Source organism: Cervus elaphus, chromosome 22 (assembly GCF_910594005.1).
Source record: "Cervus elaphus chromosome 22, mCerEla1.1, whole genome shotgun sequence".
NCBI lineage: Eukaryota > Metazoa > Chordata > Mammalia > Artiodactyla > Cervidae > Cervus > Cervus elaphus.
In genome coordinates this window covers 45,960,113-45,986,017 of record NC_057836.1, presented here as the reverse complement: position 1 = coordinate 45,986,017, position 25,905 = coordinate 45,960,113, and the positions used below count along the sequence as shown (strand labels likewise).

General features: G+C 43.3%; 1 protein-coding gene across 7 annotated transcripts in view; it reads left to right on the top strand.

The window, feature by feature from the left end:
- HMGXB4 (HMG-box containing 4) overlaps positions 1-25,905 on the top strand; it is a 33,467-nt gene that overhangs the window by 451 nt on the left and 7,111 nt on the right. For 2 of the 7 annotated variants that reach the window (XR_006336800.1, XM_043882682.1), the window contains exons 2-9: positions 4,495-4,593; positions 5,243-5,391; positions 5,650-5,728; positions 6,514-7,472; positions 22,253-22,334; positions 23,273-23,337; positions 24,543-24,648; positions 25,107-25,276. Coding sequence is in view for 6 of the 7 variants with exons in the window: in XM_043882682.1 (XP_043738617.1) it covers positions 4,563-4,593; positions 5,243-5,391; positions 5,650-5,728; positions 6,514-7,472; positions 22,253-22,334; positions 23,273-23,337; positions 24,543-24,648; positions 25,107-25,276 (1,641 nt within the window). In the remaining variant the exon portion in view is untranslated. The other 5 variants (XM_043882685.1, XM_043882684.1, XM_043882683.1 and 2 more) reach the window with 5 other exon arrangements.

Here is a 25,905-nt window from a genome sequence, read left to right as displayed (position 1 = left end):
CCCTGCCCGGCCGTCTCCGCCCTCGGGGGCGCCTGGAGCCGCCGGGACGCGGGAACCCGGGTCGCGGCCGCCTTGCGGCTCAGGACCTGGGACACGGGATCCCCGGGCTGTCAAGGGGCAAGGGAGCCGGGGCGACTGGAGGGCCGGGGCGCGGCTGCAGGAGTGGATGCGACGAGCTTTCTTTTTTTTCCCCTCTTCGCCCAGCTTTGTTGAACTAGCTGTTGCTGCAAAACTGCCAGGAGAATCCCGTTGGTTTGCCGCGGGGACCACAAAAATGGTGGTCTTGGGGGCTCTTTGTAGCAATAACCTGTGTGGTATGTAATCTTTGCGTGCGACCCAGTTTGAACGTGCCTTCCTTAGTGGGATCTGCTCCATCCAGACCCATTTTCCCCCAAAGCTGTTGCTTGTAGATTTCGCTTAATTTTTCTATCGGGCAGAAGAGGAGAACCATCTTATCCCTCTGCTACCTGATGGCTAAGTTGGTGGCTGATTATATTACCCCATAGCAGAATTAAAAAAAAAAAAAAGAAAGAAACCACTGAATCTAGAGTAGAGCCTGTTGATTGGATAAGGCTTGTCAAAATTTGTACCGCTGGGTTTTTTTTTTTTTTTTGGAAATGTGTGTTGTCAGCAGATCTGTGTGGTGGTCGTGGTTCCGCTCAATTGCACCCCAATGAGAGGATTCAATCCCCAACCCTGGCTGTCGGGATCTCTGCAGTTTCCAGAGCTGGCAGGGGCTGTGAGTGCTGCATAGGTAGGTTCGTGGAGAAGGGAGTGGCAAGAATTCCGAGTCTCTGGGTTCTGAGATTGGAGGAAATCTGGGCGAAAATGAGAAGGCATCCCCTGCTCTTATCCTCAAAGTAACAACAGCAGCAATTCAGAAACTGGCAACAGCTGTATGTATATCTTCCTCTTCCTGCACCGACTGGCAGCTTGAGTTCCTGAAAGAAAGGCTGGAAGAAGAGACCGTGGAATCTTGAAAATCTTGAACAAGCCTTGCCTCCTGAACTGGACCCGCGCCTCAGGATTTCGCTTACTGCCCGGGTTTCCGAGGCTTACTTTGTCTTTTTTCAAAACACACTTAAATTTTGGGATGAAGAAGCTTGCTAGTGATTGCTGGGGCTGAGATGACCTCAAAACACCATCTTCTGAAACTTTTCTTCCCAAAGTACTTTTAATTTGGGCTTTCAAAGTAACAAAATACTATGCCTGATGATTTCCCCTTTTTTCCTGATTGATAACTCCGAAAGCAAAGCCTAAACATCACGGTATACTTATCTACAAGTGGAAGAGTAGCTCTGTCTCCTTTTTCATCTCTTGAAGAGAAGTCCACAAGTTTGATAATTTTCACCTTCCAAAAGTACACATTTTTCATGATGACATATTTCTTACTTCCACAAGCAACATAAATAATGAACTTTTACTTCTGTTGTCATTTCTTAACCCACTGAGAGAACATAATTGTAAAATTATCCTGCCTCTTGAAGTTGACAATTTTGAATTCTATACACACCAAAATTTATGGAGTTCCAGAGAATGAGCTTTAACATCTAAATGAGTTTTTACATTTGCCAACATTTAATGTAATTATGGCTTCTGTTTTCTAATGTGAATATCCAGCCTAATATTTTTCAATTTCATTAATCCTCACAATCTGCTGCCTAAGCCTGGACTCTGAATTTATCATGGATAATGTTCAAGACCTGGAAAGAACATCAGGAGAGTTATCTTATATAAATGTTGCCCTAACTCTGCCTTTCCTCCACACTGTTGCTTGAGACTTCTTTATCTGGTTTCATCTTCCTTCTATGAGTCAGCATCCAAAACTAACCCCTGGGCTGCAATAATATCCTCACTTGAAAGAACCTAGAAGTTCAGGGTCCATCAGTCTGCCCAAGCTGTGAGTGAGTGAGACCATTGTATCTAATTTTAGTTTTTTAAGCTCTTGACTGTCCCAGTTCTTTACTGAGTTGGACTTGCCTTCAGGCCCCGTTCATTTTTTACTATAGGTTATTTAATCTTGTAATTTATAAAATGCTCCTCCTGTGTCTTTAGAAAAATTAAATAGTAGCAGACCTAATTGTAATACAAAATGCCAACACCAGCACGTGTTTTCTGTGCTCTTCTGTGCTTCTGAGGGTCAGCTCCTAATTTTCTGTTCCCTTGTACAGTTTTTTCATCCACTGGTTGTTTTTCAAAGCAGTCAGTTAAGAGACTATGAGTGCCTTTTCATAGTCCAGTAAGTGACATCATTGTTTTCTTTCTGGAGCTGTCTTCAGAGCTACTTAACTCCTATTCTGACTGTTAGTTGTTCAGCTCTGTTTTATGTTAGTTTTGATATTTTCAAAGGGAAGGCCTGGTTATAAGTCTCAGGACCTGCCTTCACTTCATACAGAAGAGCATTTTGTTCTTGACCACAGATTGGTGGCCGCATTGGCGTTGAATATTTCAGATTTTTTTGCCCATTATTTCTCAAAGGTTCTTAGCCAGAATCCATTTGGCATGGAAAACATTTAACTTGAGGTCACAAGTTGTGCTATTTCTTGGCATTATCGGCCTATGAAAATGAATGGGGTCCATATTCTCTTCTAATAAACTTACTATGCTTTAGTGCCAGTGAGCAGATATGCTGTTTTTAAATGAATGGATGTAATTCCCTATGATGATGCTCCTCCTCTGATCCCTCCTGGAGTTGCACTGTGTGGGTGGACAGGGGGCAACAGTAATTTCTATTTGAGAAAGTTTAACTCTTAGTACTGGAACATGAAAAACTGGCTATATTATGAATTTCTACATGAGACCTGATCTCATATCCCCATAATTTCCTGTGAAAAGCCCTTTGAGTAAGCAGTTATCCAATTATTTGTAAAAGAACCCAGTTCATTTCATTTCTTCACTTCACTCAAGTTTCTCTTACCTTGACCAAGTCTATTCTTCTTTCCACTCCTTAGGGAACTGGAGAAATGCTTTTTTACATTTCTGAATGTTACTTGTAAATAGTTCCTGGTAATACTTCTTTTTCTATTTTCAACATAAGCTTATCTGTGCGTTGTATCTTATCTGACTTGTGCAAGTAGGTCTTTTTTCTTTTGGTTTATTTTAAATGTAACTCTTAGGAAAGTTTCCTTTGTTCATTCATCTTTTCTTTCCCAAAAGTTACATACTTCACAATTACCTGTACCTTCCTCAAAGGGATTGTCAATATCTCGTTGAAGTGTCCTTCAGCATTTCTAAACCCCGCTATAGTTATGAAGGTAAAATAAAAAAGAAGTAAATAATCAGATCAACTTTTAAGCATTTCACTAACAGAATGAGGTCATTTTCAATATATTTAGTATATAAAATTTAAACTTCCTGCAAAAACTTTTCCTGCAGGAATTGTGACATTTCCTGTCCTAAAAATATTTGAAGAACCTTACCTTTGAGTGCGGTTTATGGCTCATCATCTTCAAAGTCAAAACGGGCATATAAAGTTGAATGCCAAAAAAGTAATTTTAACAAATTTACAGCAGTATTTAGAACACTTAAATTTTAATAGTTCTTCAAATTAGTGAAAATCTTAATAGTGATAAAAATTTCATCACCAGTGGACAGGTGGCAATTCCTACTTATTTTCACCTGTGAAAGTGAAAATTGCTCAGTTGTGTCTGACTCTTTGCGATCCCATGGACTATACAGTCCGTGGAATTTTCCAAGCTAGAATACTGGAGTGGGTAGCCTTTCCCTTCTCCTGGGGATCTTCTTAACCCAGGGGTCGAACCCAGGTCTCCTGCGTTGCAGTAAGATTCTTTACCAGCTGAGCCACAAGGGAAGCCCATTTTCACCTGTAGCCTTTAAGAAAGGCTTGATAGCATTAAAGCTGTTTTATGGGCAACTAATGTAAGAAGTGTGCCTACTTTTACACTTCTGTAATTTTGAGCAAATTCAAAGAGCCCAACAAAATAAACACCAAAAAATTATGCTCTCAAGATTTTTACTATCCCTGTCATGTTGTCATCATTTCTGCTTAAACTGCAATACAACAGATTTTAGCCTGTCACCAATTCAACCAGTAGGATCTTGTGGTCTCAAATGCGTGGCATGATCTGTCTTCCTCTGCATCCTGCTTTGTCTGTGCATTTTGTGACCATAACTGAACCTAACCCTCTGACTTCATGTCGGCTTTCTCCCTGTCTCAGTGTTACTAGACCTGTTGGCATTTCACAAGTTCTTATGAATTTTTGAAGTTTTTTTTTTTTAAAATGGGAGGTATTTTATATACTTCCCCAACTGACAGCTTTAATTCATGAATCAAATCGAATTAAGCCTAATGCACTTGCTACAGCTTCATCCCTAGTATATTTACAAACAGAAAGAGGAGGTGGTGACAAGACCCTCCTTTATTCCTTGCTGTCCTTCCAGTCCGCCCTTGGATCACTTCGCATTTCCACCTGGAAGGTTGCTTCTCCACAGTGATTTCGCATTACAGGAGGGTTTTCCTTCTTTGTTTCTCAGACCTGGTCCTGTAGACGGGAAGGAGCCTGGACACAGGGACCCATTCTCAAAGGCCCTGCAGGACCGCCATGGCTTATGATGACTCCGTGAAGAAAGAAGGTATGACCCCTTAACCTGAGAAGCATTCCAAAGGGGGTGTCCTCTTCAATCCTTGCAGCCCATGGACATAGAGACCAGGACTGGCCATCACAGCCTGGACTCCCAAGTGATGACCCAGAGCACTAGTAAAACTTCACATCATCCCCAGACTGGGCCCATGGAAACGCAAACCGGGACAGGGTTCTAACACAAGAGTCTGAGCCATAAGTCTCTGTAGTCTATGGGGTGATCCCCAGCAGCACTCGTGGTCCTTGCCAGCTCCAGTGTGCAGGAGCCTGGGGATAGGAATCACACAGTGGACGCCCACAGAGCAGCACAGCACATGAATCCTTATTCTTTTCAGCCTTACTTCTGCAAGTTCGTGTCCACCTGCCAAATCACAACTAAGAAACCATGGTCTCAGGATGCACCTTGGGCCTTTGCGTAGCATGGAAGCGTTGTTTCTTCAGGTCTGATTCTTGTATTTGCAGCCAGCTCGTCAGGACATAATGCTCATCCCCTCGGATCTAGCCCTGTGTTCCAGTGGACTTACCAAATGACATGATTCTAATTCGGAAATGGAGGGACTGTTGCATTTCATGGGTGGTGATGCAGTCGTGACTTACTTGACTTTCTCGTTTCCTTTCCCAAACAAACCTGTGCTTCTCAGATTGCTTTGATGGTGATCACAGCTTTGAGGACATAGGGCTAGCTGCTGGCCGAAGCCAACGAGAAAAGAAACGTTCTTACAAAGATTTTTTAAGGGAAGAGGAAGAAATCGCTGCTCAGGTCAGGAATTCTTCCAAGAAGAAATTAAAGGTAAATTCTAAACATTTGAATTAGGAATGTTTAAACTAGTTCATAGTGTGTTTCCTAGTATTCGAAGAAAGATGTTTCTTTGAAAAACGTTTAAAAAGAAAGATAAGCATCATTCACATCTTTTTTTTTTTTTTACTATTTCCTGTGTGATACTTTATTTTCCAAAGTCAGAAATCGTCAGAAAACAACATTGGTTCCAAAGTGCCTGTGCCTCATCGTCTTATTTGTTGCTCAGTTCTCCTTCCTCTTGAATTCCAGGACAGTGAACTTTACTTCTTGGGGACGGACACACACAGGAAAAAGAGGAAGCACTCCTCCGATGACTACTACTATGGAGGTGAGGCTGGGGAGCAGCAGCAGGCGGGACAGACACTTCACTGGTTCTTGGAGTCGGGGTAGGGGAGAGAGATCCAGATGTTGCTGACTCAGTGGCCTATTTAACAGGACAGTGGTTCTTGTTCTGAGTGCCGATAAACCAGTGTGAAGGAGGAGAGAGGTGGAGGGCTGGTATTTTGGAGGATTCAGCATAGAAGAACAGTCTTCATTTGTGATACACCAGGTACCAGGTTCCTTCTCCCCCCAATCATCCACTTATCTTATGCCCATTGTTATTAGCATCCCTCTTGCCATTTGTAGTCCTGGGCCCTCCAGCCTGCGCCTATGGGTTCCTTCTCACTCCAGCGTGTATCCACTCACAAGACCAGCTTTTCTTAGCTATATTATGTATTTAGCTGACAAGACCGACTGTTTGCTAGAATGGATTTGTCCTGAACCCAGAAACAAATGATGCTTTGTCTTCAGCGTAATCTGAAGTTGTAACTGCTCGTAACCCCGCAGCCACGGTCCATCCTTCTGAGCATGCTGTCTTTGGTGGCTTGTGAAGACTCAGTGAAGAAAAACATCTTGAGTGGCAAAAACTGTCTCCAGGGTCAGAGGCAGGATCTACCAAGCCAAGAAGCACGTGGGCATCATCTCTGAATGTTTACAATCAGTTGAAGGGCCTCCCCTCCAGTCATTCCTGTTAGCCTCTTCCTCATCTTAGTTGGGGGTTTTTGGTGAGAGAGGAAACTTGTTGGAAGTTACTCTGCCATAGGGACAATTACTTCTCTTGATTACTTCTAGATATTTCGTCTTTGGAGCCGTCACAGAAGAAAAAGAAAAAGTCCAGCCCACAGTCTGCTGATACAGCTATGGACCTGTTGAAAGCAATCACTTCCCCTCTGGCCACAGGCGCCAAACCCTCCAAAAAGACAGGAGAAAAGTCGTCCAGTTCCTCAAGCCATTCGGAGAGTAAGAAGGAACACCACAGGAAGAAAGTCAGTGGAAGCAGTGGGGAGCTGTCCCTGGAGGATGGTAGTTCCCACAAATCCAAAAAAATGAAACCGCTTTACGTGAACACAGAGACACTGACCCTTCGTGAGCCTGACGGCTTAAAGATGAAACTTATCCTCTCGCCCAAGGAGAAGGGGAGTGGCTCCGTTGATGAGGAGTCTTTTCAATACCCCTCTCAACAAGCGACTGTGAAAAAATCCTCTAAGAAGTCAGCTCGGGATGAGCAGGGTGCTTTACTCCTAGGACACGAGTTACAGAGCTTTCTAAAAACAGCCCGGAAGAAGCACAAGTCATCCTCAGACCCGCGTTCATCTCCTGGCCCCGAAGGCTGTGGCTCTGAGGCCTCCCAGTTCCCAGAATCCCACAGTGCTAACCTTGACCTTTCAGGGCTCGAACCTATCCTGGTAGAATCAGACTCCTCCTCTGGCGGGGAGCTAGAGGCTGGGGAGTTAGTGATCGATGATTCTTACCGGGAAATCAAGAAGAAAAAGAAGTCAAAGAAGAGCAAAAAGAAGAAGGACAAGGAGAAGCATAAAGAGAAGCGACACTCCAAGTCCAAGAGGAGTTTGGGGCTTCCCCCTGCGGCGGTGGCAGGAGAGGGCCCCGCGCCGCCTGTCCCCCCGCCCAGCCTCCCGTACACCGGAGCCGCCGCCCCACCCCCGCCGCTTCCCAGCCTCCACACAGACGGGCACAGCGAGAAGAAAAAGAAGAGAGAGGAGAAGGACAGAGAGCGAGACCGAGGGGAAAAGGTAAGGCATGTTTGTAAAGTATGATGAAGGACAAGAGGTGAAGCAGGCTTTTTCCTTGACTGTAGTAAGTGGACTTGGAATTAACCAGGTGAACCATTGGGAATGTAGCAAGATAAATCCACTGGGATGATGCAAAGTATAAAATAGTGCCAGGCTTCCCTGATGGCTCAGGAAAGAACATTGCAGAATCTCTAGTCCACTTTTTTTTTTTTAACAGAAACAACAGTCTTATTGAAATATAATTCTGATGGCTCAGACAGTAAAGAATCTGCCTGCAGTGCAGGAGACCCAGGTTCAGTCCCTGAGTTGGGAATATCCCCCGGATAAGAGAATGGCTACCCACTCCAGTATTCTTGGCCTGGAAATCCCACGGACAGAGAAGCCTGACAGGCTACATTCCCTGGTTTGCAAAGAGTCGGACACGACTGAGCAACTAACACGTTCACTCATAAAATAGTACCAGTGGTACAAAAATAGGAGCCATCTTAATTATTCATGGGTTTTCTTGAAAGAGTTGTTCTCCCACTGTGCCAAGCATGGGTTTAGAAATACCGAGGTTTTTTCTGACTGGCCCTTGGAATTCATAGAAGGAGCCAAACCCAATTTCTTTTACTCAGCAGTGCAGTCTGCCTAGGGAGAAGGCAATGGCAACCCACTCCAGTACTCTTGCCTGGAAAATCCCATGGACAGAGGAGCCTGGTAGGCTGCAGTCCATGGGATCGCGAAGAGTCGGACAGGACTGAGCGACTTCACTTTCACTTTTCACTTTTCTGCATTGGAGAAGGAAATGGCAACCTACTCCAGTGTTCTTGCCTGGAGAATCCCAGGGACGGGGGAGCCTGGTGGGCTGCCGTCTGTGGGGTCACACAGAGTCAGACACGACTGAAGCGACTTAGCAGCAGCAGCAGCAGCAGTCTGCCTAAGGCAGTTGAGAGAGATGAAAAGGTATTCATTCTGTGAATTCATCTTGAAAAACAGATTTTTAAAATTAGAATGACAAAATGAGGTAATGGCTTCCCCTGACTGATACTGGCTGTGGTGTGGTGTTCCTTTTAGTGTCAAAGATGCGTGCTCTCACCATGTGAGTGCTTTCTGTGTGCCAAGACCAGTGCTGCCATACGAATTAAGAGGTGGGAAGAGGAGCAGGGGGCCTATAGCTCTTGATCTCAGGAAGCTCACCATTTGCTGAGAAGAGAGGAATAGAAATCAGCCTCCCTGGTTTGATTTCTGTCTCACAACTCAAGAAATTTTCTAGCAGTTGTACTGTGGGGGCTGATGGCTGTGTCCTTTAAAAGATAAACTCCCCCCCGCCCCCCCCCCCCAGTTATCAAAGTAGCATGTTATTTGTCTAGAAACTTAGAAATTCAGAATAGTAGAAAAAAATCAATCACAGTTTTTACCACCCAAGGGCAACCATTTTCTTCCTTTCCCCTGCAAAGTTAAATATCAGGTAAAATCAGAAAAGAAAAGCAACTAAGAAAGAGAAAATCAACTATATTAAGAATATGGGATTGGTGGTTTCATTTCGGCCTATAATTGAGGCACAAGTTATTTTCCCCACTAGTAAGATTGCCGTTTAAGAAAATGTACAGATCAGAAAGGAAAAAACTGTACCTTCTGATTTAAGGATCATCAAGAACTGGACAGTCAAATTCCAGGGCAGGTTTTATTCATTGTTTATTCCAAAATTATTTCATGAAGTAATACATTTCCTCTGTAAGATACTGTTTATTCCAAGAATTTCCACTCTAGTGATACATAGTAATGCCATTAATTAATCTCCTAGTAAATGTGAGGAAGGCAAGATGGTCACAGAAAGCTTAAAGGAGAAAAAGGTTATCAGTGGAAGGGAACACATGGAGGCAGAGAGATGTTTAGGAAGCAGGACAGCAAAAGAGCTGAATGAACTCTGGTCCTGTCTTTCCAATTGTCTGATAATATTTCTACCTGAACGCGTTGGCTGCCTCAGACCATGTGTCACTCATGGAGCTCATCACCAGACCCCTAAACCTGCCTCTCCCTCTCCATCTCCTCCTATAATCCTCATGTCCTACCAGTCAACCCAGACTCAAATCTATATGCTTATTATTTTCTCAGTACTCTATTATGAAATTTTTCAAGCTAAAAGTATTAAAGAATTGTACAGTGAACACCATATGCCACCCATTGAGATTCTGTAGTTAGTATTTTCCCATTTGCTTCATCATCCATCTGTTTATCTATCTTTGTTAATGTATCTTAAAACAAGTTGTAGGTATCATACACTTCACCCCTAGACACTTGAGTTTGCGTATCATTAACTTAAACTCAATATTTGTTTTCTGGGCTTTTATTAGGTAAAATTCACATATGGTAAAAATGCACAAATGTTAAGTATACCATCTGATGAGTGTTGATATGTTCACACACCTATGTGACCAAACCTCTATCATGATACAGGTACTACCCTCATCACAGATACTCAGAGGTATTTCTCGTACCCCTTCTCAGTCAGTCCCCCTTTTTCTGATGTTTTTTTCCAACCTTATAGTTCACTTTTACATTTCCCTCCACTTAAGGATTGAGCCTGATATTCTTCTTCTTTAATAACTTCCACACTTTTATGCCCTCTATCACCACTGCCTCATCTCTCTCAGTACTTAATGTAATAAATAGCCCTCTTTCCATGTCTTTCCCCATGCAGTTAATTAGTCTTACACTGATGTCAGAATGAACTTAAGTATCACTTGATGATGACAGTTGTCCGCTCAACATCCTCAGTGAATTTTTACTGTCTTCATGTTAAACCATAAGCTCCAAGGGGACCGAGATCATGTCTGTCTTGCTGTCCACTCTGTCCCTAATACATACTCTGCAGTCTGGCCCATTGTCAAAAATCAGTGAATGCTTGTTGAATGAATAAATATCAAAGTCCAAACCCTTGCCCAAGCATTCGTAATGGTGATTTAGCCTGAAACCTCCCTTTTCAGCTTTACCTGCTAGTAGTCTGATTTGCATGCAACTGTGCAGAAACCAGACTTGCTCCTCCTAGTCTGACCTCTACTCCTTGGATTGTATTTTGCAGTGACCTTCTTCCCCTTGTTTTTTCTCCTTCACATAATGAAGCTCTGCTTCCCCTTCAAGACCCAATCAGATGCCACCTCCTCTGAGATATCCTGACGCTCCAGTTATGAGTAACTGATGAAGCCCCAGAGCACTCTTGCCAGGGGCAGTTACTGCACTTACTTTCTTCTCTATATTGGATTTGTCTTTGTGTGGATCCATTCCCCCTATTGAAGATGGTAAGCTCCTTGAGGATGTCTTAGCTCCTCAGGGACTCTTTTAGCCACCTATTGTGATTGCTTTCAACCCGTTGATGTCATTGGTAGGCATTTTGTGACGCATGTCAAATGAATGAATATGTGGGTGAAAACAGCATCAAAAATGTAGGTTGTAAAGAAATGGTAAAGAATCTCCAATGCCAAAGTGAGGGATTTGGCCATGGCACTTTGGATTCTGAGCAAGGTTTAAATATGCGGTAAGTGATAATTTAATAATAAAATGATGAAGCTATACCTGGTGGCTTAGACTGAGGAGAGACTTGAGGCAGATCACCCAGGAAGTTACTGTAGTCAGAGGTCAGTAATGAAAGCCTCTCTGAGGGACTTTCCCAGTGGTACAGTGGTTAGGACTCAGCACCTCCACCGCAGGGTCCATAGGTTTGATCCCTGGTTGAAGAACTGAGATCCTGCATGCTACTCAGTGTAGCCAAAAATAAAATAGAACTATCTGAAAATTCACCTCAAGATAGAAAGGAAGGCTTCAGGAACAGCTTTCCCTTGGCCTGCAGAAAACACACATGAGGAGCTCACTGTGGAAGTGTGGTAGGCCTCTTGTGTGCCCTTTCTACCCTAGGTTCTGTGACCAGGACAGCAGTAAACATAGAGAGGCAAGAGAGTGTCTGATTTGGAAGAAGAAAAGTCAGATGTAGATTCCAAGACATAAGAATCTAGAGGTGCAGCAGAGCTCAGTGGTGCCAGCCCCGGGCTCCGCTCCTGGCTCTGCCGCTTAGAAGCTGTGCAGTGCAGGACCCGCTGCATGACCCCTCCACCCACAAGCTGGGGGTGAGGATAGGCCGACGTGGTAGGGTCGTTAAAGGGTTCAGTGAGGCGATACATGGAAAGGTGTTCAGGGCCTCTGTATGCCAAGGCCCTCTGGGGTACCAACAGCAAACTCACAGGGGTATCACGGGATTTTTTTCAACATTAAAATTTCAGGAGAAACAGCCATACTTGCCATCTGTCAAGTACCTTCTGAGCTACTGGAGTGAAGTAATTCTCAATTTCAACATCTTTTTATACTCCGTTCCTTTCCGTAATGCCATATCTTTTCAAAGCTAGGTTTTCAGTGATTGCTGTGATAAAAACCATATGCTCGCTGGTGGTCCAGTGTTTAAGACACTGGTTTGTACTGTCAGAGGCAGGTTGGGGAACTAAGATCCCACATGCCATAAAGCTAAGAAAGTAAATATGTTTTTTAAACAAGGAAATATAAAAAAAAAATATATATATATATATATATATATACTACCTGAAGACCTGCACAGGCACCGTGACCCAACAAGATTTGGAAACCCTTGACTGCACAGTGTTTGGCACATTAGCCAAAGAGCATTCGATACTTGTCCGTTGTCACTGACAAGTCATCAGTGACAAGTCGTCATCTCAGTAGGTTTTCCAGGGAGCACTAGAAAAGTGAGGCCTTTGAGTTTGATGGACCACCTGAGACTGAGGTTAGGGATTGGGTGTTCGTGGGCAGTAAATGAGACGTGTGAGTGGATGAGAGGTCATTGAGCCCAAAGCAGAATCATGCAACAGACACCAAGGCCCTGGAGGGGAGAGGCCGTGGGTGCTGGAGGAGAGACCAGAGAGGGCCTCGTGGAGACAGAAGTTCAGGTGTGATGGGGAGAGCTGAAGCCAGGTTGGCAGAGTTCACACGGGAAGGAGAAGTGACGTGGGGGGAGCTCTTCCTAAAGAACCATGACTGTCAGGACGAAGAAGGGAGAGTGGACTGTCTTCCTCATGGAGACACTTTCAGAGTGGAGTTTTATCTTGGAGGAGGTTTTTCGCTTTTTTATTCGCCTCTTGTTTCTTTGTGACTGAATCCTGCTTTCCAGGAGGAATAGAGAAATCGTGAGGTGGTACCTTGAAGCATCATTTCCCCTTTAAGATCATGCTGTTGGAGTGGGGGTCTTTGGGTTTATATTGGAAGAGCAGGATATGGGAACATTTCCAAGACACTTTGCTGTGTGTGTGGCTGTGCTGGGTCTTCATTGTTTTGTGCAGGTTTCCTCTAGTTGTGGCGAGTAGGGGCTCTCTAGTTGTGGTGCTCGGGCTTCTCATTGCGGTGGCTTGTCTTGTTTCCAAGCACGGGCTCTGGGCACTCAGGCTTCAGCAGTGGCAGCTTGTGGGTTCAGTAGTTGAGGTACCTGGGCTTAGTTGCGCTGAAGAATGTGGAATCTTCCCCGACCAGGGGTCAAACCCATGGCACCTGCACGGGAAGGAGGATTCTGAACCACAGGACCACCAGGGAAGTCCAAAGATACCTTACTTTTGGTTTTACTAAATCAGGAAAACCCCATTCACTACCACTTGAAATAAGATCTGTGACATCGCCACTTCAGAGGCATGTCTTCACTCATCTCTATGTTTCCAGAGTGTTCTCATGTCCTCTAAGCAAACGAAGGCTGGCCTAGTGCCTGGCACACTCAGACATTGCTATTGATCTACGAATAAACTAAATTCTGAGAGATAACTAGACTTGTCTTGTCGTGGTATTACATAAAGGAGTCACAATAGCCAGAAGTGGTACCAGTGAGGAGGCACCATCTCTGAGGGCCTGCCATGTGCCAGGCTCTCTGAGGCCCTTTTGCACACAGAAGAGTCTTGACTGATAGGTATGGTTAGCTCCCTTTCACAGAGGAGGAAGCTGAGAAGACAAGGCATGGAGCCAGAGTTTTAATAGAGGTTTCTTTAACCTTAATGTTGTACTCTTTCCACTATAGTGCATGCCTTTCTGATACTTAAGATGATTACCCAGTGCCACAGTAAGCCTTCAACAAAGCTAAATTGTAGGTCCTAGGGTAACTGGGACTGATACAGTGCGCTGGTGTCTGAGATCGGCCCTATGGAGACAGACAGATGTTGTAATAAAGTGGCTGAAAGCTTGGACTCGAGTTCAGTCAACTTCGGTTCATGTTCTTGCTTGTACTCAGTCATTCAGTCACGTCCAAGTCTTTGCAGCTCCATGGACTGTGGCCTGCCAGGCTCCTCTGTCCATGGCATTTCCCAGGCAAGCATACCAGATCGGGTTGCCATTTCCTACTCCAGGGAGTTCTTGTTCTAGTGGCTACTTACTCAACTTGTTCTCTGGAGATGGCTTCCTCACTTCCCTACTCACTTGTGAAATGGGGCTACTTAGAGTAAATCAGGTGAACGAGTAACATGCTTGGCACAGGGTGTCACTCAATCAAGAGCTGCTGTTACAGCAACTGTTGTTTTCATCCCAGGTTCCTTGGAAGCATAAAATATACTTGAAAACATGTTTTCAAAACTTTTTTTTCATCCACTCATTTCACAAATTAGACTAAGCAAGGGGGTGCTGCTTTTATGGTTTTGTTTCTGTTTTGTTTTTTCATATTAACACCCACCTTTTAGGAAGCTACCTCTGCAACTAGCATCTATTTAGAAAGCAGTTAAGAAGCAGAAAGAAAACAGGGTCCCTAAGGAGCAAAAGCAAATGTTACAGAACGAGTTTACAACAGATCCTTGGAACACTTCATGGGCGCTGGGGAAGGGGGAACATCAGCTAGAGATTCGTCGAGGCCACTCTGGCCCTATCCTTTCCTTCACAGTCTTAATGAACAAGCACCCAGCCTGCTTCATGTAGAAGCAGATGAGGGAATACAAATGAATGTGCTTTTCACACACAATTCTGGCACTTGTTTATGCATAAAGTACATATTTATTCTGCACTTACATTGTGCCAGGCCCTGATCAGATACAGTGTCAGCTCTCAAAGAGCTCTCGATGTAGTAAAAGGGCTTGGAAAGTACCCAGTGGGTTGAACCTCAGCAGAGATGGGTGCCGAGTGCCGAGGAGAGCCTGGGGGTGACCAGGAAGCTTTCAGAGGGAGGCAGCACCCAAACCAAATCTTCAGGCCAAATAGGAATTGTCGGATGGAAAGGAGGAGTGGGCATTCCAGTCAAGGAGTGCAGAATGCGTGTGAAGGCACAACAGGTGGTAGGGTGTTCAGAGAACCACAGGAAGTCCAGCCAGCCGAAAGGTAAAAGAAACGAGGTGGAAGGCAGGAAGCAGGCATTAGTAAATTACAGTGGTAATAAGAACTTTGCTATGGAGTTGCTCTTATGTTCTAAGAACTGCACTGAGTTTTCTTACCTATGGTGTACTGATGAATTTCCATAAGAGCCCAATGAGGTGTAGGTATTTTCATGTCCATTTCACAGAAAGGAGCTCAAAAAAGTGAAATAACCTGCCCCCGGATGCATACCTATTTAGTGGCAGTACAAGGGTTTGACCCCAAGTTTTTCTGATGACAGGACACAGAAAGAATGTTTAAATTCTACTCAGTGATGTAATACGAGAGAGAGCAGAATTGGATTCCCGTTCAGAGGGTTAGAACAGAAGCTTTGGTGTGAGAACTTGGCTGCTCCAGCACCCTTTCCCTTGACCAGTACAGGTTTAGAGATCTCAGTGAGGTTAGTCCAGAGGAGCATCAGATGGTGGCCCTGCCAGTTCCTGGGTAAATGCCTCAGGTTCTCATCTTAAAATGGCAGGAATGATGACGCCTACCTTGTAGGCTTGTTGTGAGTGGTAGAAGAGTTCCCCCGGTAAAGCCTTGGTAACTGTGTCTCCTCTCCTGCACAGTACTAACATCAGTGAAGAGATTGGTTTCCATCATCAGCAGAAGAAAGCCCAGTTTATTTAGAAGACTCAAAAATTATGTTTTGCCGTGTTCCTCTGTCCATGGGGATTCTCCAGGCAAGAATACTGGAGTGGGTTGCCATGCCTCCTCCAGGGGATCTTTCCAACCCAGGGATCGAACCCAGTCTCCCGAATTGCAGATGGATTCTTTACGGACGGAGCCTGTTTTGCCTTAACCCCCAGATATTTTACCCTTTAAAAACAGGTTCTTAAACTAGAGTCCTAGATGGGCTCAAAGAGCGGTTTTTATCAGACTTTCACAAAGAGTTCTGTGCTCTAAAGGAGTTCAGCATGAATGCTTTATACAACACATGAAGAAGTTGCTCTTGGAAGGTCTTGATATTGTCACACATGTCTTCAGACATTTAAAAGGAGGTCTGGCTGTAAAATTACAACCTCCTGAGTCATGCTTAAGTGGATTTGTTGTAGTTATTTGCTCCTAGTAATAAAGTATCCAAGTTTTCGAAGTATTAACATTTTGTTAAAGGAGAGCCCACAGTTATTCCAGATGTAACCACTATGAGTCACAAGAGTTTGGGGGTAGGAAGACGGATTGAATATTTGTATAATAAGTGGGGAAAAAAAGGTTTACCGGTTTGTTACTTAGTTGCTAAGTCATTTCTGACTCTTTGAGACCCCATGGACTGTAGCCCACCAGGCTCCTCTATCCATGAGATTTCCCAGGTAAGAACTCTGGAATCGATTGCCATTTCCTTCTCCATTACCAGTTTGGGGGTGGGGGAGGGGTGGTGATTTATTGTAAATAGCAAATGCTAGACTTGAATATATTAAAATCCTATTTCTACTATAAAAATAAGAAGTCCAGGGTGTGGGTTTACCTGGGGATCCAGGGGTTAAGACTGAGCTTCGGTGCAGGGGGCTCAGGTTCCATCTCTGATGGGGAACTAGGATTCTAACACACTGTGCTGCGCAGCAGAAAACATTTCTTGGGTGAAATTACTGGCCTGTGTTTAGAATCATATGGGAATGTTTTGTCTGTCTAGAGACCACCCATTATTTGTGTTATTTCTAACGGTTAATTTAGAAAAAAATGGCTATGCCCTGGAAAAAAATTTGACCCTCAAGTTTGAATTCCAAACTTTGGATCCTTAGGCCGGAGTTGCATCTTATAACACAAAGGTTAGGTTCTAAGGTCAGCATATAAGGTGAAAATTGTTAAGAGTTTCCCTTGAAAATCCAGGAAAGCTGAAGGCCAGTAGACGCTCAGTCCAACAGAATGTCAGCCCATTCTTCACCAGATGAAGTCATTGATGTATATTGAGAAGCCATAATTTTATTTTTTAAATTATGTCAGCTCCAACATCAGACTCACCCTTGGGTATCGAGGCGCACACACTGAGGGAGACATACAGGAGCTGTCTGAGGAGAGCAGGTTTATGCTTTCTGTCAACTCGCTCCAAGGACTGGGTTCTCAGAACAGAATCACCCAGACTAATCAGTCCATTGCTCCCTCTCTCTCTCATGGCCAAATATAGAACTGTGAACTCACATCTTCTCTGTAATGCCACTTCATTTTACCTTAAGCCCAATAAAGGGAGATTTGAAAGGACTAGAACACTTAGCGCGTCTGGGGATATGAGGCTGCCACTCAATTAATAAAGGAGATACAGCACCCAGAACTCACTCCCGTAGCATCTCTGAACAGGACTGGCTTCATCAGAAGAATACTAAAACTAAGACCTTTACTATTTAAATGAAATGTTTAAAGGCCTTGCCGCTGTTTTCTTTGTCTGATTTAAGTCAGATGGATTCACCCTATCCCCCTTCACCAGAATTTCTATTTTTAAGAAAACTCAAACTGGCTTTTTGGATACTATAACTTCTATTGTTAAAAAAAAAAAATAAAGGGAATAGAAATTAACTTTTGTATTATGGCATAGCAAATTACTACAGTATCCATTCGTTAATATCACCTCACCATGCTACAGATCAGAAGTCCAGCCAGGGCTCCTCTTGGCCATCTGCTTCATTCCTCACAAGACTAAATCCACGTGTTGGCTAGAACTGGGCTCTCAGCTGAGGCTAGAGGTCCTCTTCCAGGCTGTTGGCCGCGTTCAGTTCCTCTCAATGGTAGAACTCATGGCAACTTGTCTCCGAGCTCAGGGCCAGCAGGGGAGTGTCTCCTGTTGGGTCTCACCTCTTTTAAGGTCTCACCAGATAACGCCTTGGGGTCGCAAAGAGTCGGACACGACTGAGCAACTGAACTGAACTGAACTGGATAACATCAGACCCCCTCAGGATAATCTCTCTTTGATTCACTCAGATTCAGTTTGCTTAGGAACCTTAATTACATCTGAACGGGTTCTTAGGAACCTTAATTAATAGCAAAAAAAATCCCCTTTTGCCGTATAACATAATACGATCCATGGGAGTGACACCCTCTGGTATTCACCAGTCCTGCCCACAGTCAGGGGAGGGTGTTTTACAAGGCGTGTCCACGAGAGGGGCAGAAATCTTGGGTGCCATCTTATGATCCTGCCTACCACAGAGATAACATGACTGAGTACCTCCTGAAGTGCCAAACGCTGATGAATTCCCACCTCTGGAAACAGTATTATCCAAGCTCAGTGGTATCATCCAGGCTTTACTTACAGGGAAACTAAAGTTCAGGGAAATGAAGCAGTTTGTACAACTAGTACTGTCAGGATTCCATCCCAGCTCTGTCAGCCCCCAAGCCTAGGGTCTTTCTGTTTGGCCACATTGTGTCTGAGTTAACTCCTGTTAAATCCTGTTAACTTTTCCCTCCCTTTCTATTGACCTGCTTCTCTCCAACCCCACTGTCCTGGCCATGGGCCTTCATCCATCCCTCCTGGGTGCTCTTGCAGCAGCCATCTCACCTCCACAGGACTCCCTGCCTCCCCTCTTGCTCTTCTCCAGTCCATTCTCCATGGTCATAAAGTGCAATCTGACCTTGTGACTTCCTGCTTAAAATAATTGCCTCTTTCAGATAGAACCTTTACTCTTCAAATACAGTTTACATGTCATCCATCTCTGAGCACTCCCTGCTTCTCTGACGTCATCTCCTACCTCCCTCTCTGATGAGTGTCACCACGCTGAGAACCTAGAACACTTGTACCACTCTTCACCTAGCTAATTCTACCCAGCTTTAGGGTCGAGGTTAAATGTCCTTTCCTCCAGAAAGGAGGACCTTCTTCAACTCCCTGATTAGTGAGGTGGTCCTATTGCATATTCTTGTAGCAGCCAGTACTTCCCCTATAATGTCACATTGTATTATGATGACACATTTATCTGTCTCCTCTGTTAGATTCTGTGTCTGGTTCTTGGCTGTATTCCCAATGTCTGGCGTATAGTGGATGCTCAGTAAATATTAAGAAATGAATGACACAGTACTTTGATGGGTTACTTTGTTCCCTTTGCAGTCTCCTCCTTGTTAGTCTCTGCTTTTCCTTCTTTGCCACTGAAATACTTATAATATCACATGTCAGAAGAGCTATCCACTTCTGTGTTTTATTGGGGATCAAATCATTAGTATAAGCTGAAGCTGAGAAAAGATGGTGGGCCTTCGAACTCTTATGTTTCAAAAATTTTCCACCATTTTATGCTACTTGACTGCCTGAGAATAAGATCTGGGCTTCAAAAGCTCATCTTTTTTTTTTTCTTTTTTTTTTTTTAATTCAGCACCTCTGAATTTATTTATAATCTTTCCCTTGGTTTTTTATCCAAATGGATTTCTGGGATTTTTTTTTCCATTTATTTTTATTAGTTGGAGGCTAATTACTTTACAATATTGTAGTGGTTTTTGCCATACATTGACATGAATCAACCATGGGTTTACATGTATTCCCCATCCCGATCCCCCCACCCACCTCCCTCTCCACCTGATCCCTCTGGGTCTTCCCAGTGCACCAGTCCCGAAAAGCTCATCCTTTTTAACTACTCACTATACCCAGTACCGGAGAAGGCAGTGGCACCCCACTCCAGTACTCTTGCCTGGAAACGCCCATGGACGGAGGAGCCTGGTAGGCTGCAGTCAGTGGGGTTGCAAAGAGTCAGGCACGACTGAGTGACTTCACTTTCACTTTTCACTTTCATGCATTGGAGAAGGAAATGGCAACCCACTTCAGTATTCTTGCCTGGAGAATCCCAGGGACGGGGGAGCCTGGTGGGCTGCCGTCTATGGGGTCGCACAGAGTCGGACACGACTGAAGCAACTTAGCAGCAGCAGCAGCAGCATACCCAGTACAGGTACTCAAAAAATGCAGGTTTATTTTCTACACAATTGAATAAAGTCCTTATGAGAGCTATGAGAGGAACTCCTTTCTTCAGGATTGGGATCTAATGTATTGAGTAAGAGTTGTGATTCACTCTATAAAAGTAATTTTAGTTTTATGTTATAGCTGTAGATAGCCTTGTGAAATAGAGGGCAATAAGACCTTTCACAGTCTTATAACTTGTCTAAGGAAACATTGTTAAATCTCCTTACAAGTTTTATAATATGGCCAAATGTCAGTCCTATGAATAAGCTATTTTTAAAAGGCTGGTCTGAAATTTTGGAAGGTAAATTTATAACAAACATGCCATAATTTTTATAGCCAAAGAAGTGCTATCTCATTCAAAGCAGGTACTTTGGGAGATGTCTCAAGGTTGTTTCCATTCTTCAAAAATGGTTTCAGAATTCCTTTGGGAATTCAAGTCAGAGCTGTCACACAGCTTTTTTTATTGTCTTAAGTGTTGGCTATGACAAACCTAGACAGCATATTAAAAAGCAGAGACATCACTTTGCCAACATAGGCCCATATAGTTGAAGCTATGGTTTTTCTAGTAATCATATATTTATGTGAGAATTGGACCATAAAGAAGGGTGACCTCTGAAGAATTGATGCTTTCGAACCATGATGCCGGAGAAGACTCTTGAGAGTCCCTAGGACAGTGAGGAGATCAAACCAATCAATCCTAAAGGAAATCAACCCTAAATATTCATTGAAAGGATTAATGCTGAAGCTGAAGCTTCAGTGGTTTGGCCACTTGATGCAAAGAGCTGACTCATTGAAAAAGACCCTGATGCTGGGAAAGATTGAGGGCAGGAAGAGAAGGGGGTGACAGAGGATGAGATAGTTGGATGGCATCATCGACTCAATGGACTTGAGTTTGAGCACACTCCAGGAGATAATGAAGGACAAGGAAGCCTGACATGCTGCAGTCCATAGGGTCACAAAGAGTTGGACACAACTGAGCAAGTGAACAACAGCAAAAGTATTGGCTAGCCTTTGGCCTTTGAGGATAGTGGTTTTATGAAAACAACATTAAGAATTAAGTCAGGTGAACAAAGTGCATGATTAGACTTCATTTTAAACAAGGTGCAGCTCTGAAGTCATGAGACAGGGACTGTGTTGTTTATTGTTTAGTTTTGGTTGTAAAATCTGACTCTTGAGGCAAACAAAAGTTGCCAGCAGCTTTTTTTTTTTTTTCTATTTTTTTTTTCCCAGTAGCTTTTAAAGCACCAAACATTCATGTCATTATAATAACTTGCAGGACCAGAAAGGACTATCTTGGAAGGAGGTGGAGGACCAATCATTGCACTTTGATACTTACAAATGAGGTTGTAAGGAAAGCCACACTGAAAACATCTCAGTGTATTAGATAAAAGTTATAAAGGGATAATCTTTTATTCTGAAATAGTAACTTTTTCTATAAGGAAGCAATGTATTTTTTTCCTTGACCCACAGTGAGTACACCTAAAGGTCAGGTACCTGGGTTGTAGCCATTCTGGTGTTACAACCGGCATAGCTGTGGGACCCAGACAAGTCACTATTTTTCTGAGTTTCCTTTTCTTCATCCTCAAAGTGAGGGGTTTGGACAGGTCCTATCTAATGTGCCTTTTCAGGTAGGAAAACTTTTTTCTTTCAAGTTTAATAGATAATTGTAAAATGGAATGCATAGTAATGTATAGTAACTTCTGTTTTATATATACTTTGTTGGTTTTAAAAGCTTGTTTCTCAAAAATCCTGTGTTGCTTTTGGAATTGTCATATTTCAATGAAGCATAAACATGCTTCAAGTAGTACAAAGCACTTTGTTGACATGAAAGAGGTTCATCTTACATTGAGTACCAAAGAATTGTCCTCAGTTATTTATTTACTTTTCACCTCGGATAACAAGAATGTGAATAATAAAATAACAATAAACTACAGTGACAGTCAAAGCAGGATCAAGAAAATTTTAAGATTAGAAATCAAAGCCAGGGACTTCCCTGGTGATCCAGTGGTTAAGACTTTGCACATCCAATGCAGGGGGTGCAGGTTTGATCCCTGGTTGGAGAACTAGGATCCCACATGCCACAGAACCAAAAGAAAGAAGTTAAAACCAAAGGCACAATATGAACATAAATTTGGCTTTTGATTTTTCTAGCCCCAAAGTAAAGGAAAGTTATGTGGTTCTTATTTTCAAAGATGAAAAATAGATACCCCAGGAGAGGTAAAGATTTGCTTAGCACTTAATTCTAAACGAATTAGGTAACATTGGTAGGACGAATGAAGAGCTTTACAAACAATTACCAAGTAGCTGCAACAACCTGAAAAATCTAAAAATAATTCAGCATCTGGTTTTTACCTTCTAAAAGTAAAACTGATACTCATCTCTGAGTCATAAGTAACATGGTTTAAAAATTAATTATCCTGTTTAAGGAAAGCTGGTTGGCAATTTAGGACCTTTGAGGAAAAAGTGCAGGTCACTTTTCTGTTTTGTTCTCATAGACGCAAAGTTGTTCAACTTGGCTTCTAATTAAGTCTTACCCTGCTCTATTTTTATGTGGCACTAGCCAAAAAAGAAGAACATGTCGGCCTACCAAGTGTTCTGCAAGGAGTACCGTGTTACCATTGTGGCTGACCATCCAGGCATAGGTGAGAACATTTCTCGTTTTTAGTGTTCTTACTTTCCATTTGTATCTTTGAAGCAAGGCAGTTAATCCAGTCAGCAGGCAAAGTTCTTCCCATGGTCTGGAAAGGACACAAATCTCATTTCTCTCAACTGTACAAGTCACTTTAGATTTTGTCTTAGTACACCCCGTCCAAAAGCACAGTATGTAAACATACAGTTGTTTCTTTCCAAGATTCTACAGTTGACTTTTTCCTTAAACTGCCTCTTGGGTATGGAGTTGGAGTGAGATGACATATTACATTGTTCATTATTTGTCTCTATATCAGAAGTTGGTAAGGTGAGAACACTACACCCCAGCCCTTGAACAAGTCAGATAACATCTACAAATCTCATCTGCCTAGCATGTGGACTAGCTTCTCAACCCTCTCACCAGGGCTGTTGTGAGGCACACATGAAGCATCAGAAAAGACTCGAATGTGCTTTATAAAGTGTGAGCTTGCTCTACAGTGTGGGGAGCACGGTATCACACATCTGAAAGATTGCTTCTGAGCTGCTCTAGGGAAATTCTCCTTTGTTTCTGAGCTCTCAGAAATTTGATAAAAACCTTAACATTTCTAATCAAATTCTACGTAACATTTTTTCTTTAACCTAAGTAGATAAGCCATGTTTCATGGGATCATGTTAAAAGATACCAACACGATGCTTCAGGCATAAATCCTTAAAGAGTAGATGTGTGAGATTTTGAGCCTGTCTCATAGCGACCCAAACAGCTCCTTCCTTCTATAAAAGACCCAAGGGAAGTGGTGGGGTTTGGTTTGGTTTTCTGAAAGAATCTTGGGCTATTTAAATCTGATCTTCAAAACCCTCTTCCTAGTTTTTGTTCTTATTGGCCTTCTGTTTTGTTTATGGTTAAAACTTTACTGTATTGAGTTTTCCTGGATTTTTTACTCTTTTGTGCCAGATTTTGGGGAACTGAGTAAAAAACTGGCTGAGGTGTGGAAGCAGTTGCCAGAGAAGGACAAACTGGTAAGCAGACTTTATTACAGACACATTTTTCACTGTTCTGTGCCTTCCAAAGTGTGTAATCCTCCTTTGTTGTTGTTTAGTTGTTCAGTCATGTCCGACTCTTGCAACCCCAGGGACTGTATGTAGCCCACCAGGCTCTTCTGTCCATGGGATTTCCCAGGCAGGAATACTGGAGTGGGTTGCCATATCCTTCTCCAGGAGATCTTCCTGACCCAAGAATCAAACCCATGTCTCCAGCATTGGCAGGCAGATTCTTTTACCTCTGAGCCACTGGGGAAGCCCGAAATTCCAAACACTGAAAATAGAAAAAAAAGAAAAATTACAGATTGGTGGAAAATGGCTTAGAGAGCAGTGAACAAGTTGGTGCCAGTTCACTCTAGGTGAGGATTTAGCTGCAGGGAGACTGTCTTCTAACCTCATCTAATTTTTTTTTCTCAGCAACCTTACATTTGAGTCAAAAGATGACCTACCTTGGGCAATGATACTCGTTAAAAGAGAATCTAAAGCCAGAGCCCCTGACTACAGCTGTGGTCTGAGAACTGAGGAAAGATGTCCATAGTCACAGCAAATAATAAAAACATGGGGACAGTGTTTACTAGGAAGATAGGTTCTGGGTCATCATCTCCATCAACCATTACCAAATAATATACTGCCCTATCAAAACACTAATAAGACGGTGATAGTCATACCTGAATCACTCACAGTCACTCTCCAGTTAGATGATATGAAGGTGGTCTAGGAATTAGAATTTCCATTTTGCTTTATTTAAGGTACTGGTCATCTAGGTGACATGACATGTAGTTTTCACCCAGGTAGATTATATTTAGTTTCTGTTTTTTGTGTCATTGTTATCCTACTATTGGTGTCACCAGCCGACAGGTTAGAAGAAATATTTAAACCAGATGGACATAAGGGTGAGCCAGAGGTTTCCTCTGTGATTCTACATTCCAGCCTTAGTCAGAGTGATCGCAGAGTGAGTGCTGCCATCCTACCATTAGCACTGAAGGACATGCCTCGTCCTCCTGAGATGCTGCTGTAACTACTGCCCAAAGCCTGTGCGCTGACCCTCCAGCTTAAAAATAAACACTAACCCTCTGTCTGCTCCCCTCCTCTGCTCCCTTTCTTTTCTTCATTCTGTTCTTCCACTGCTTTCTCTTTCAGTTTTTTGCCCTTTGCAATTTATTTTTGCCCTGATCTGATTGCAGGTTTGGAAGCAGAAAGCTCAGTATCTACAACACAAACAGAACAAAGCAGAAGCTACAACTGTGAAAAGAAAAGCATCCAGCTCTGAAGGTTCCGTGAAAGTGAAAGGTAATGACCATATCCTTCTCCTCTTTTCAGTCTCTTCCCCACAGCTCTGTGAGACTTTGCTTCTTTACTAAGAAATGGGGAGAGTGGCCTATATCAGAAGCAGATCTTGATATCCAGACTCCAGGTATTAAAGGTTGCCCCCAACATTTAGAAAATGTTAAGTCAGAAGTCAGCAAACTTTTCTGTAAAGGACCAGAGAAAACATATTTTAGGTCTGAGATCCATATGCGTTCTCTGTCACATATTTTTCTTTATTTCTTCTACAATGACCATTTAAAAATCTAAAATCATTCTTAGCTCACAGGCCATACAAAGTAAGTTATTAGCCAGATCCGACCCACAGTCTACAGTTTCAGCATATGCCTGGTGGAGCTCATAAAAAGGGAAAACCGGGAAGAACAGTTTGGTGGTTCAAGGCCGTGGGCAAGCTTATCTCTCTCTTTCTTCTCCGTTCTCAGCTGCTTCTATGGGAGTGCTGTCACCCCAGAAGAAATCCCCACCCGCCGCCATGCTGTTACCTGCCTCCCCGGCCAAAGCTCCTGAGACAGAGCCCATTGATGTGGCTGCCCACCTCCAGCTGTTGGGAGAGTCCCTCAGCCTCATCGGACACCGCCTGCAGGAAACTGAGGTAAGGGCACCATCAGCAGCAAGCCTCCAGCTGCTGGTGAAGTCTGGATCCGTGTGCTCATTCCACAGACATGCAGTGAGCGATTGCTGTGTGCTGTGCTATGCCCGGTGCTCGGGATCCAGTGATAAACAGGGGTGGTCATGTTCATTGATTGCAGCACTATTTACAATAGCCAGGAAATGGACGCAACCTCGATGCCCATTGACAGATGGATGGATAAAGAAGTTGTGGTACATATATGCAGTGAAAGATTACTCAGCCATAAAAAGGAACGAATTTGAGTCAGTTGTACTGAGATGATGAACCTAAAGCCTGTTATACAGAGTGAAGTACATCAGAAAAACAAACACCATTTATTAATGCATATATATGGAATCTAGAAAAATGTTACTGATGAACCTGTTTGCAGGCGAGAATAGAGAGCAAACCTGTGAACAGAGCAGGGAAACAACAGGGTGGGACAAACTGAGAAAGCAGAATTGAAATACATACCTTACCACACATAAAATAGCTCTAGTGGGAGGCTGCTGCGTAACACAGGGAGCTCAGCCTGGTGCTCTGTAACAGCCTAGAGGAGTGGGATGAGGTACGGGGTGGAGGGGAGGTTCAAAAGGGAGGGGAGATATGTA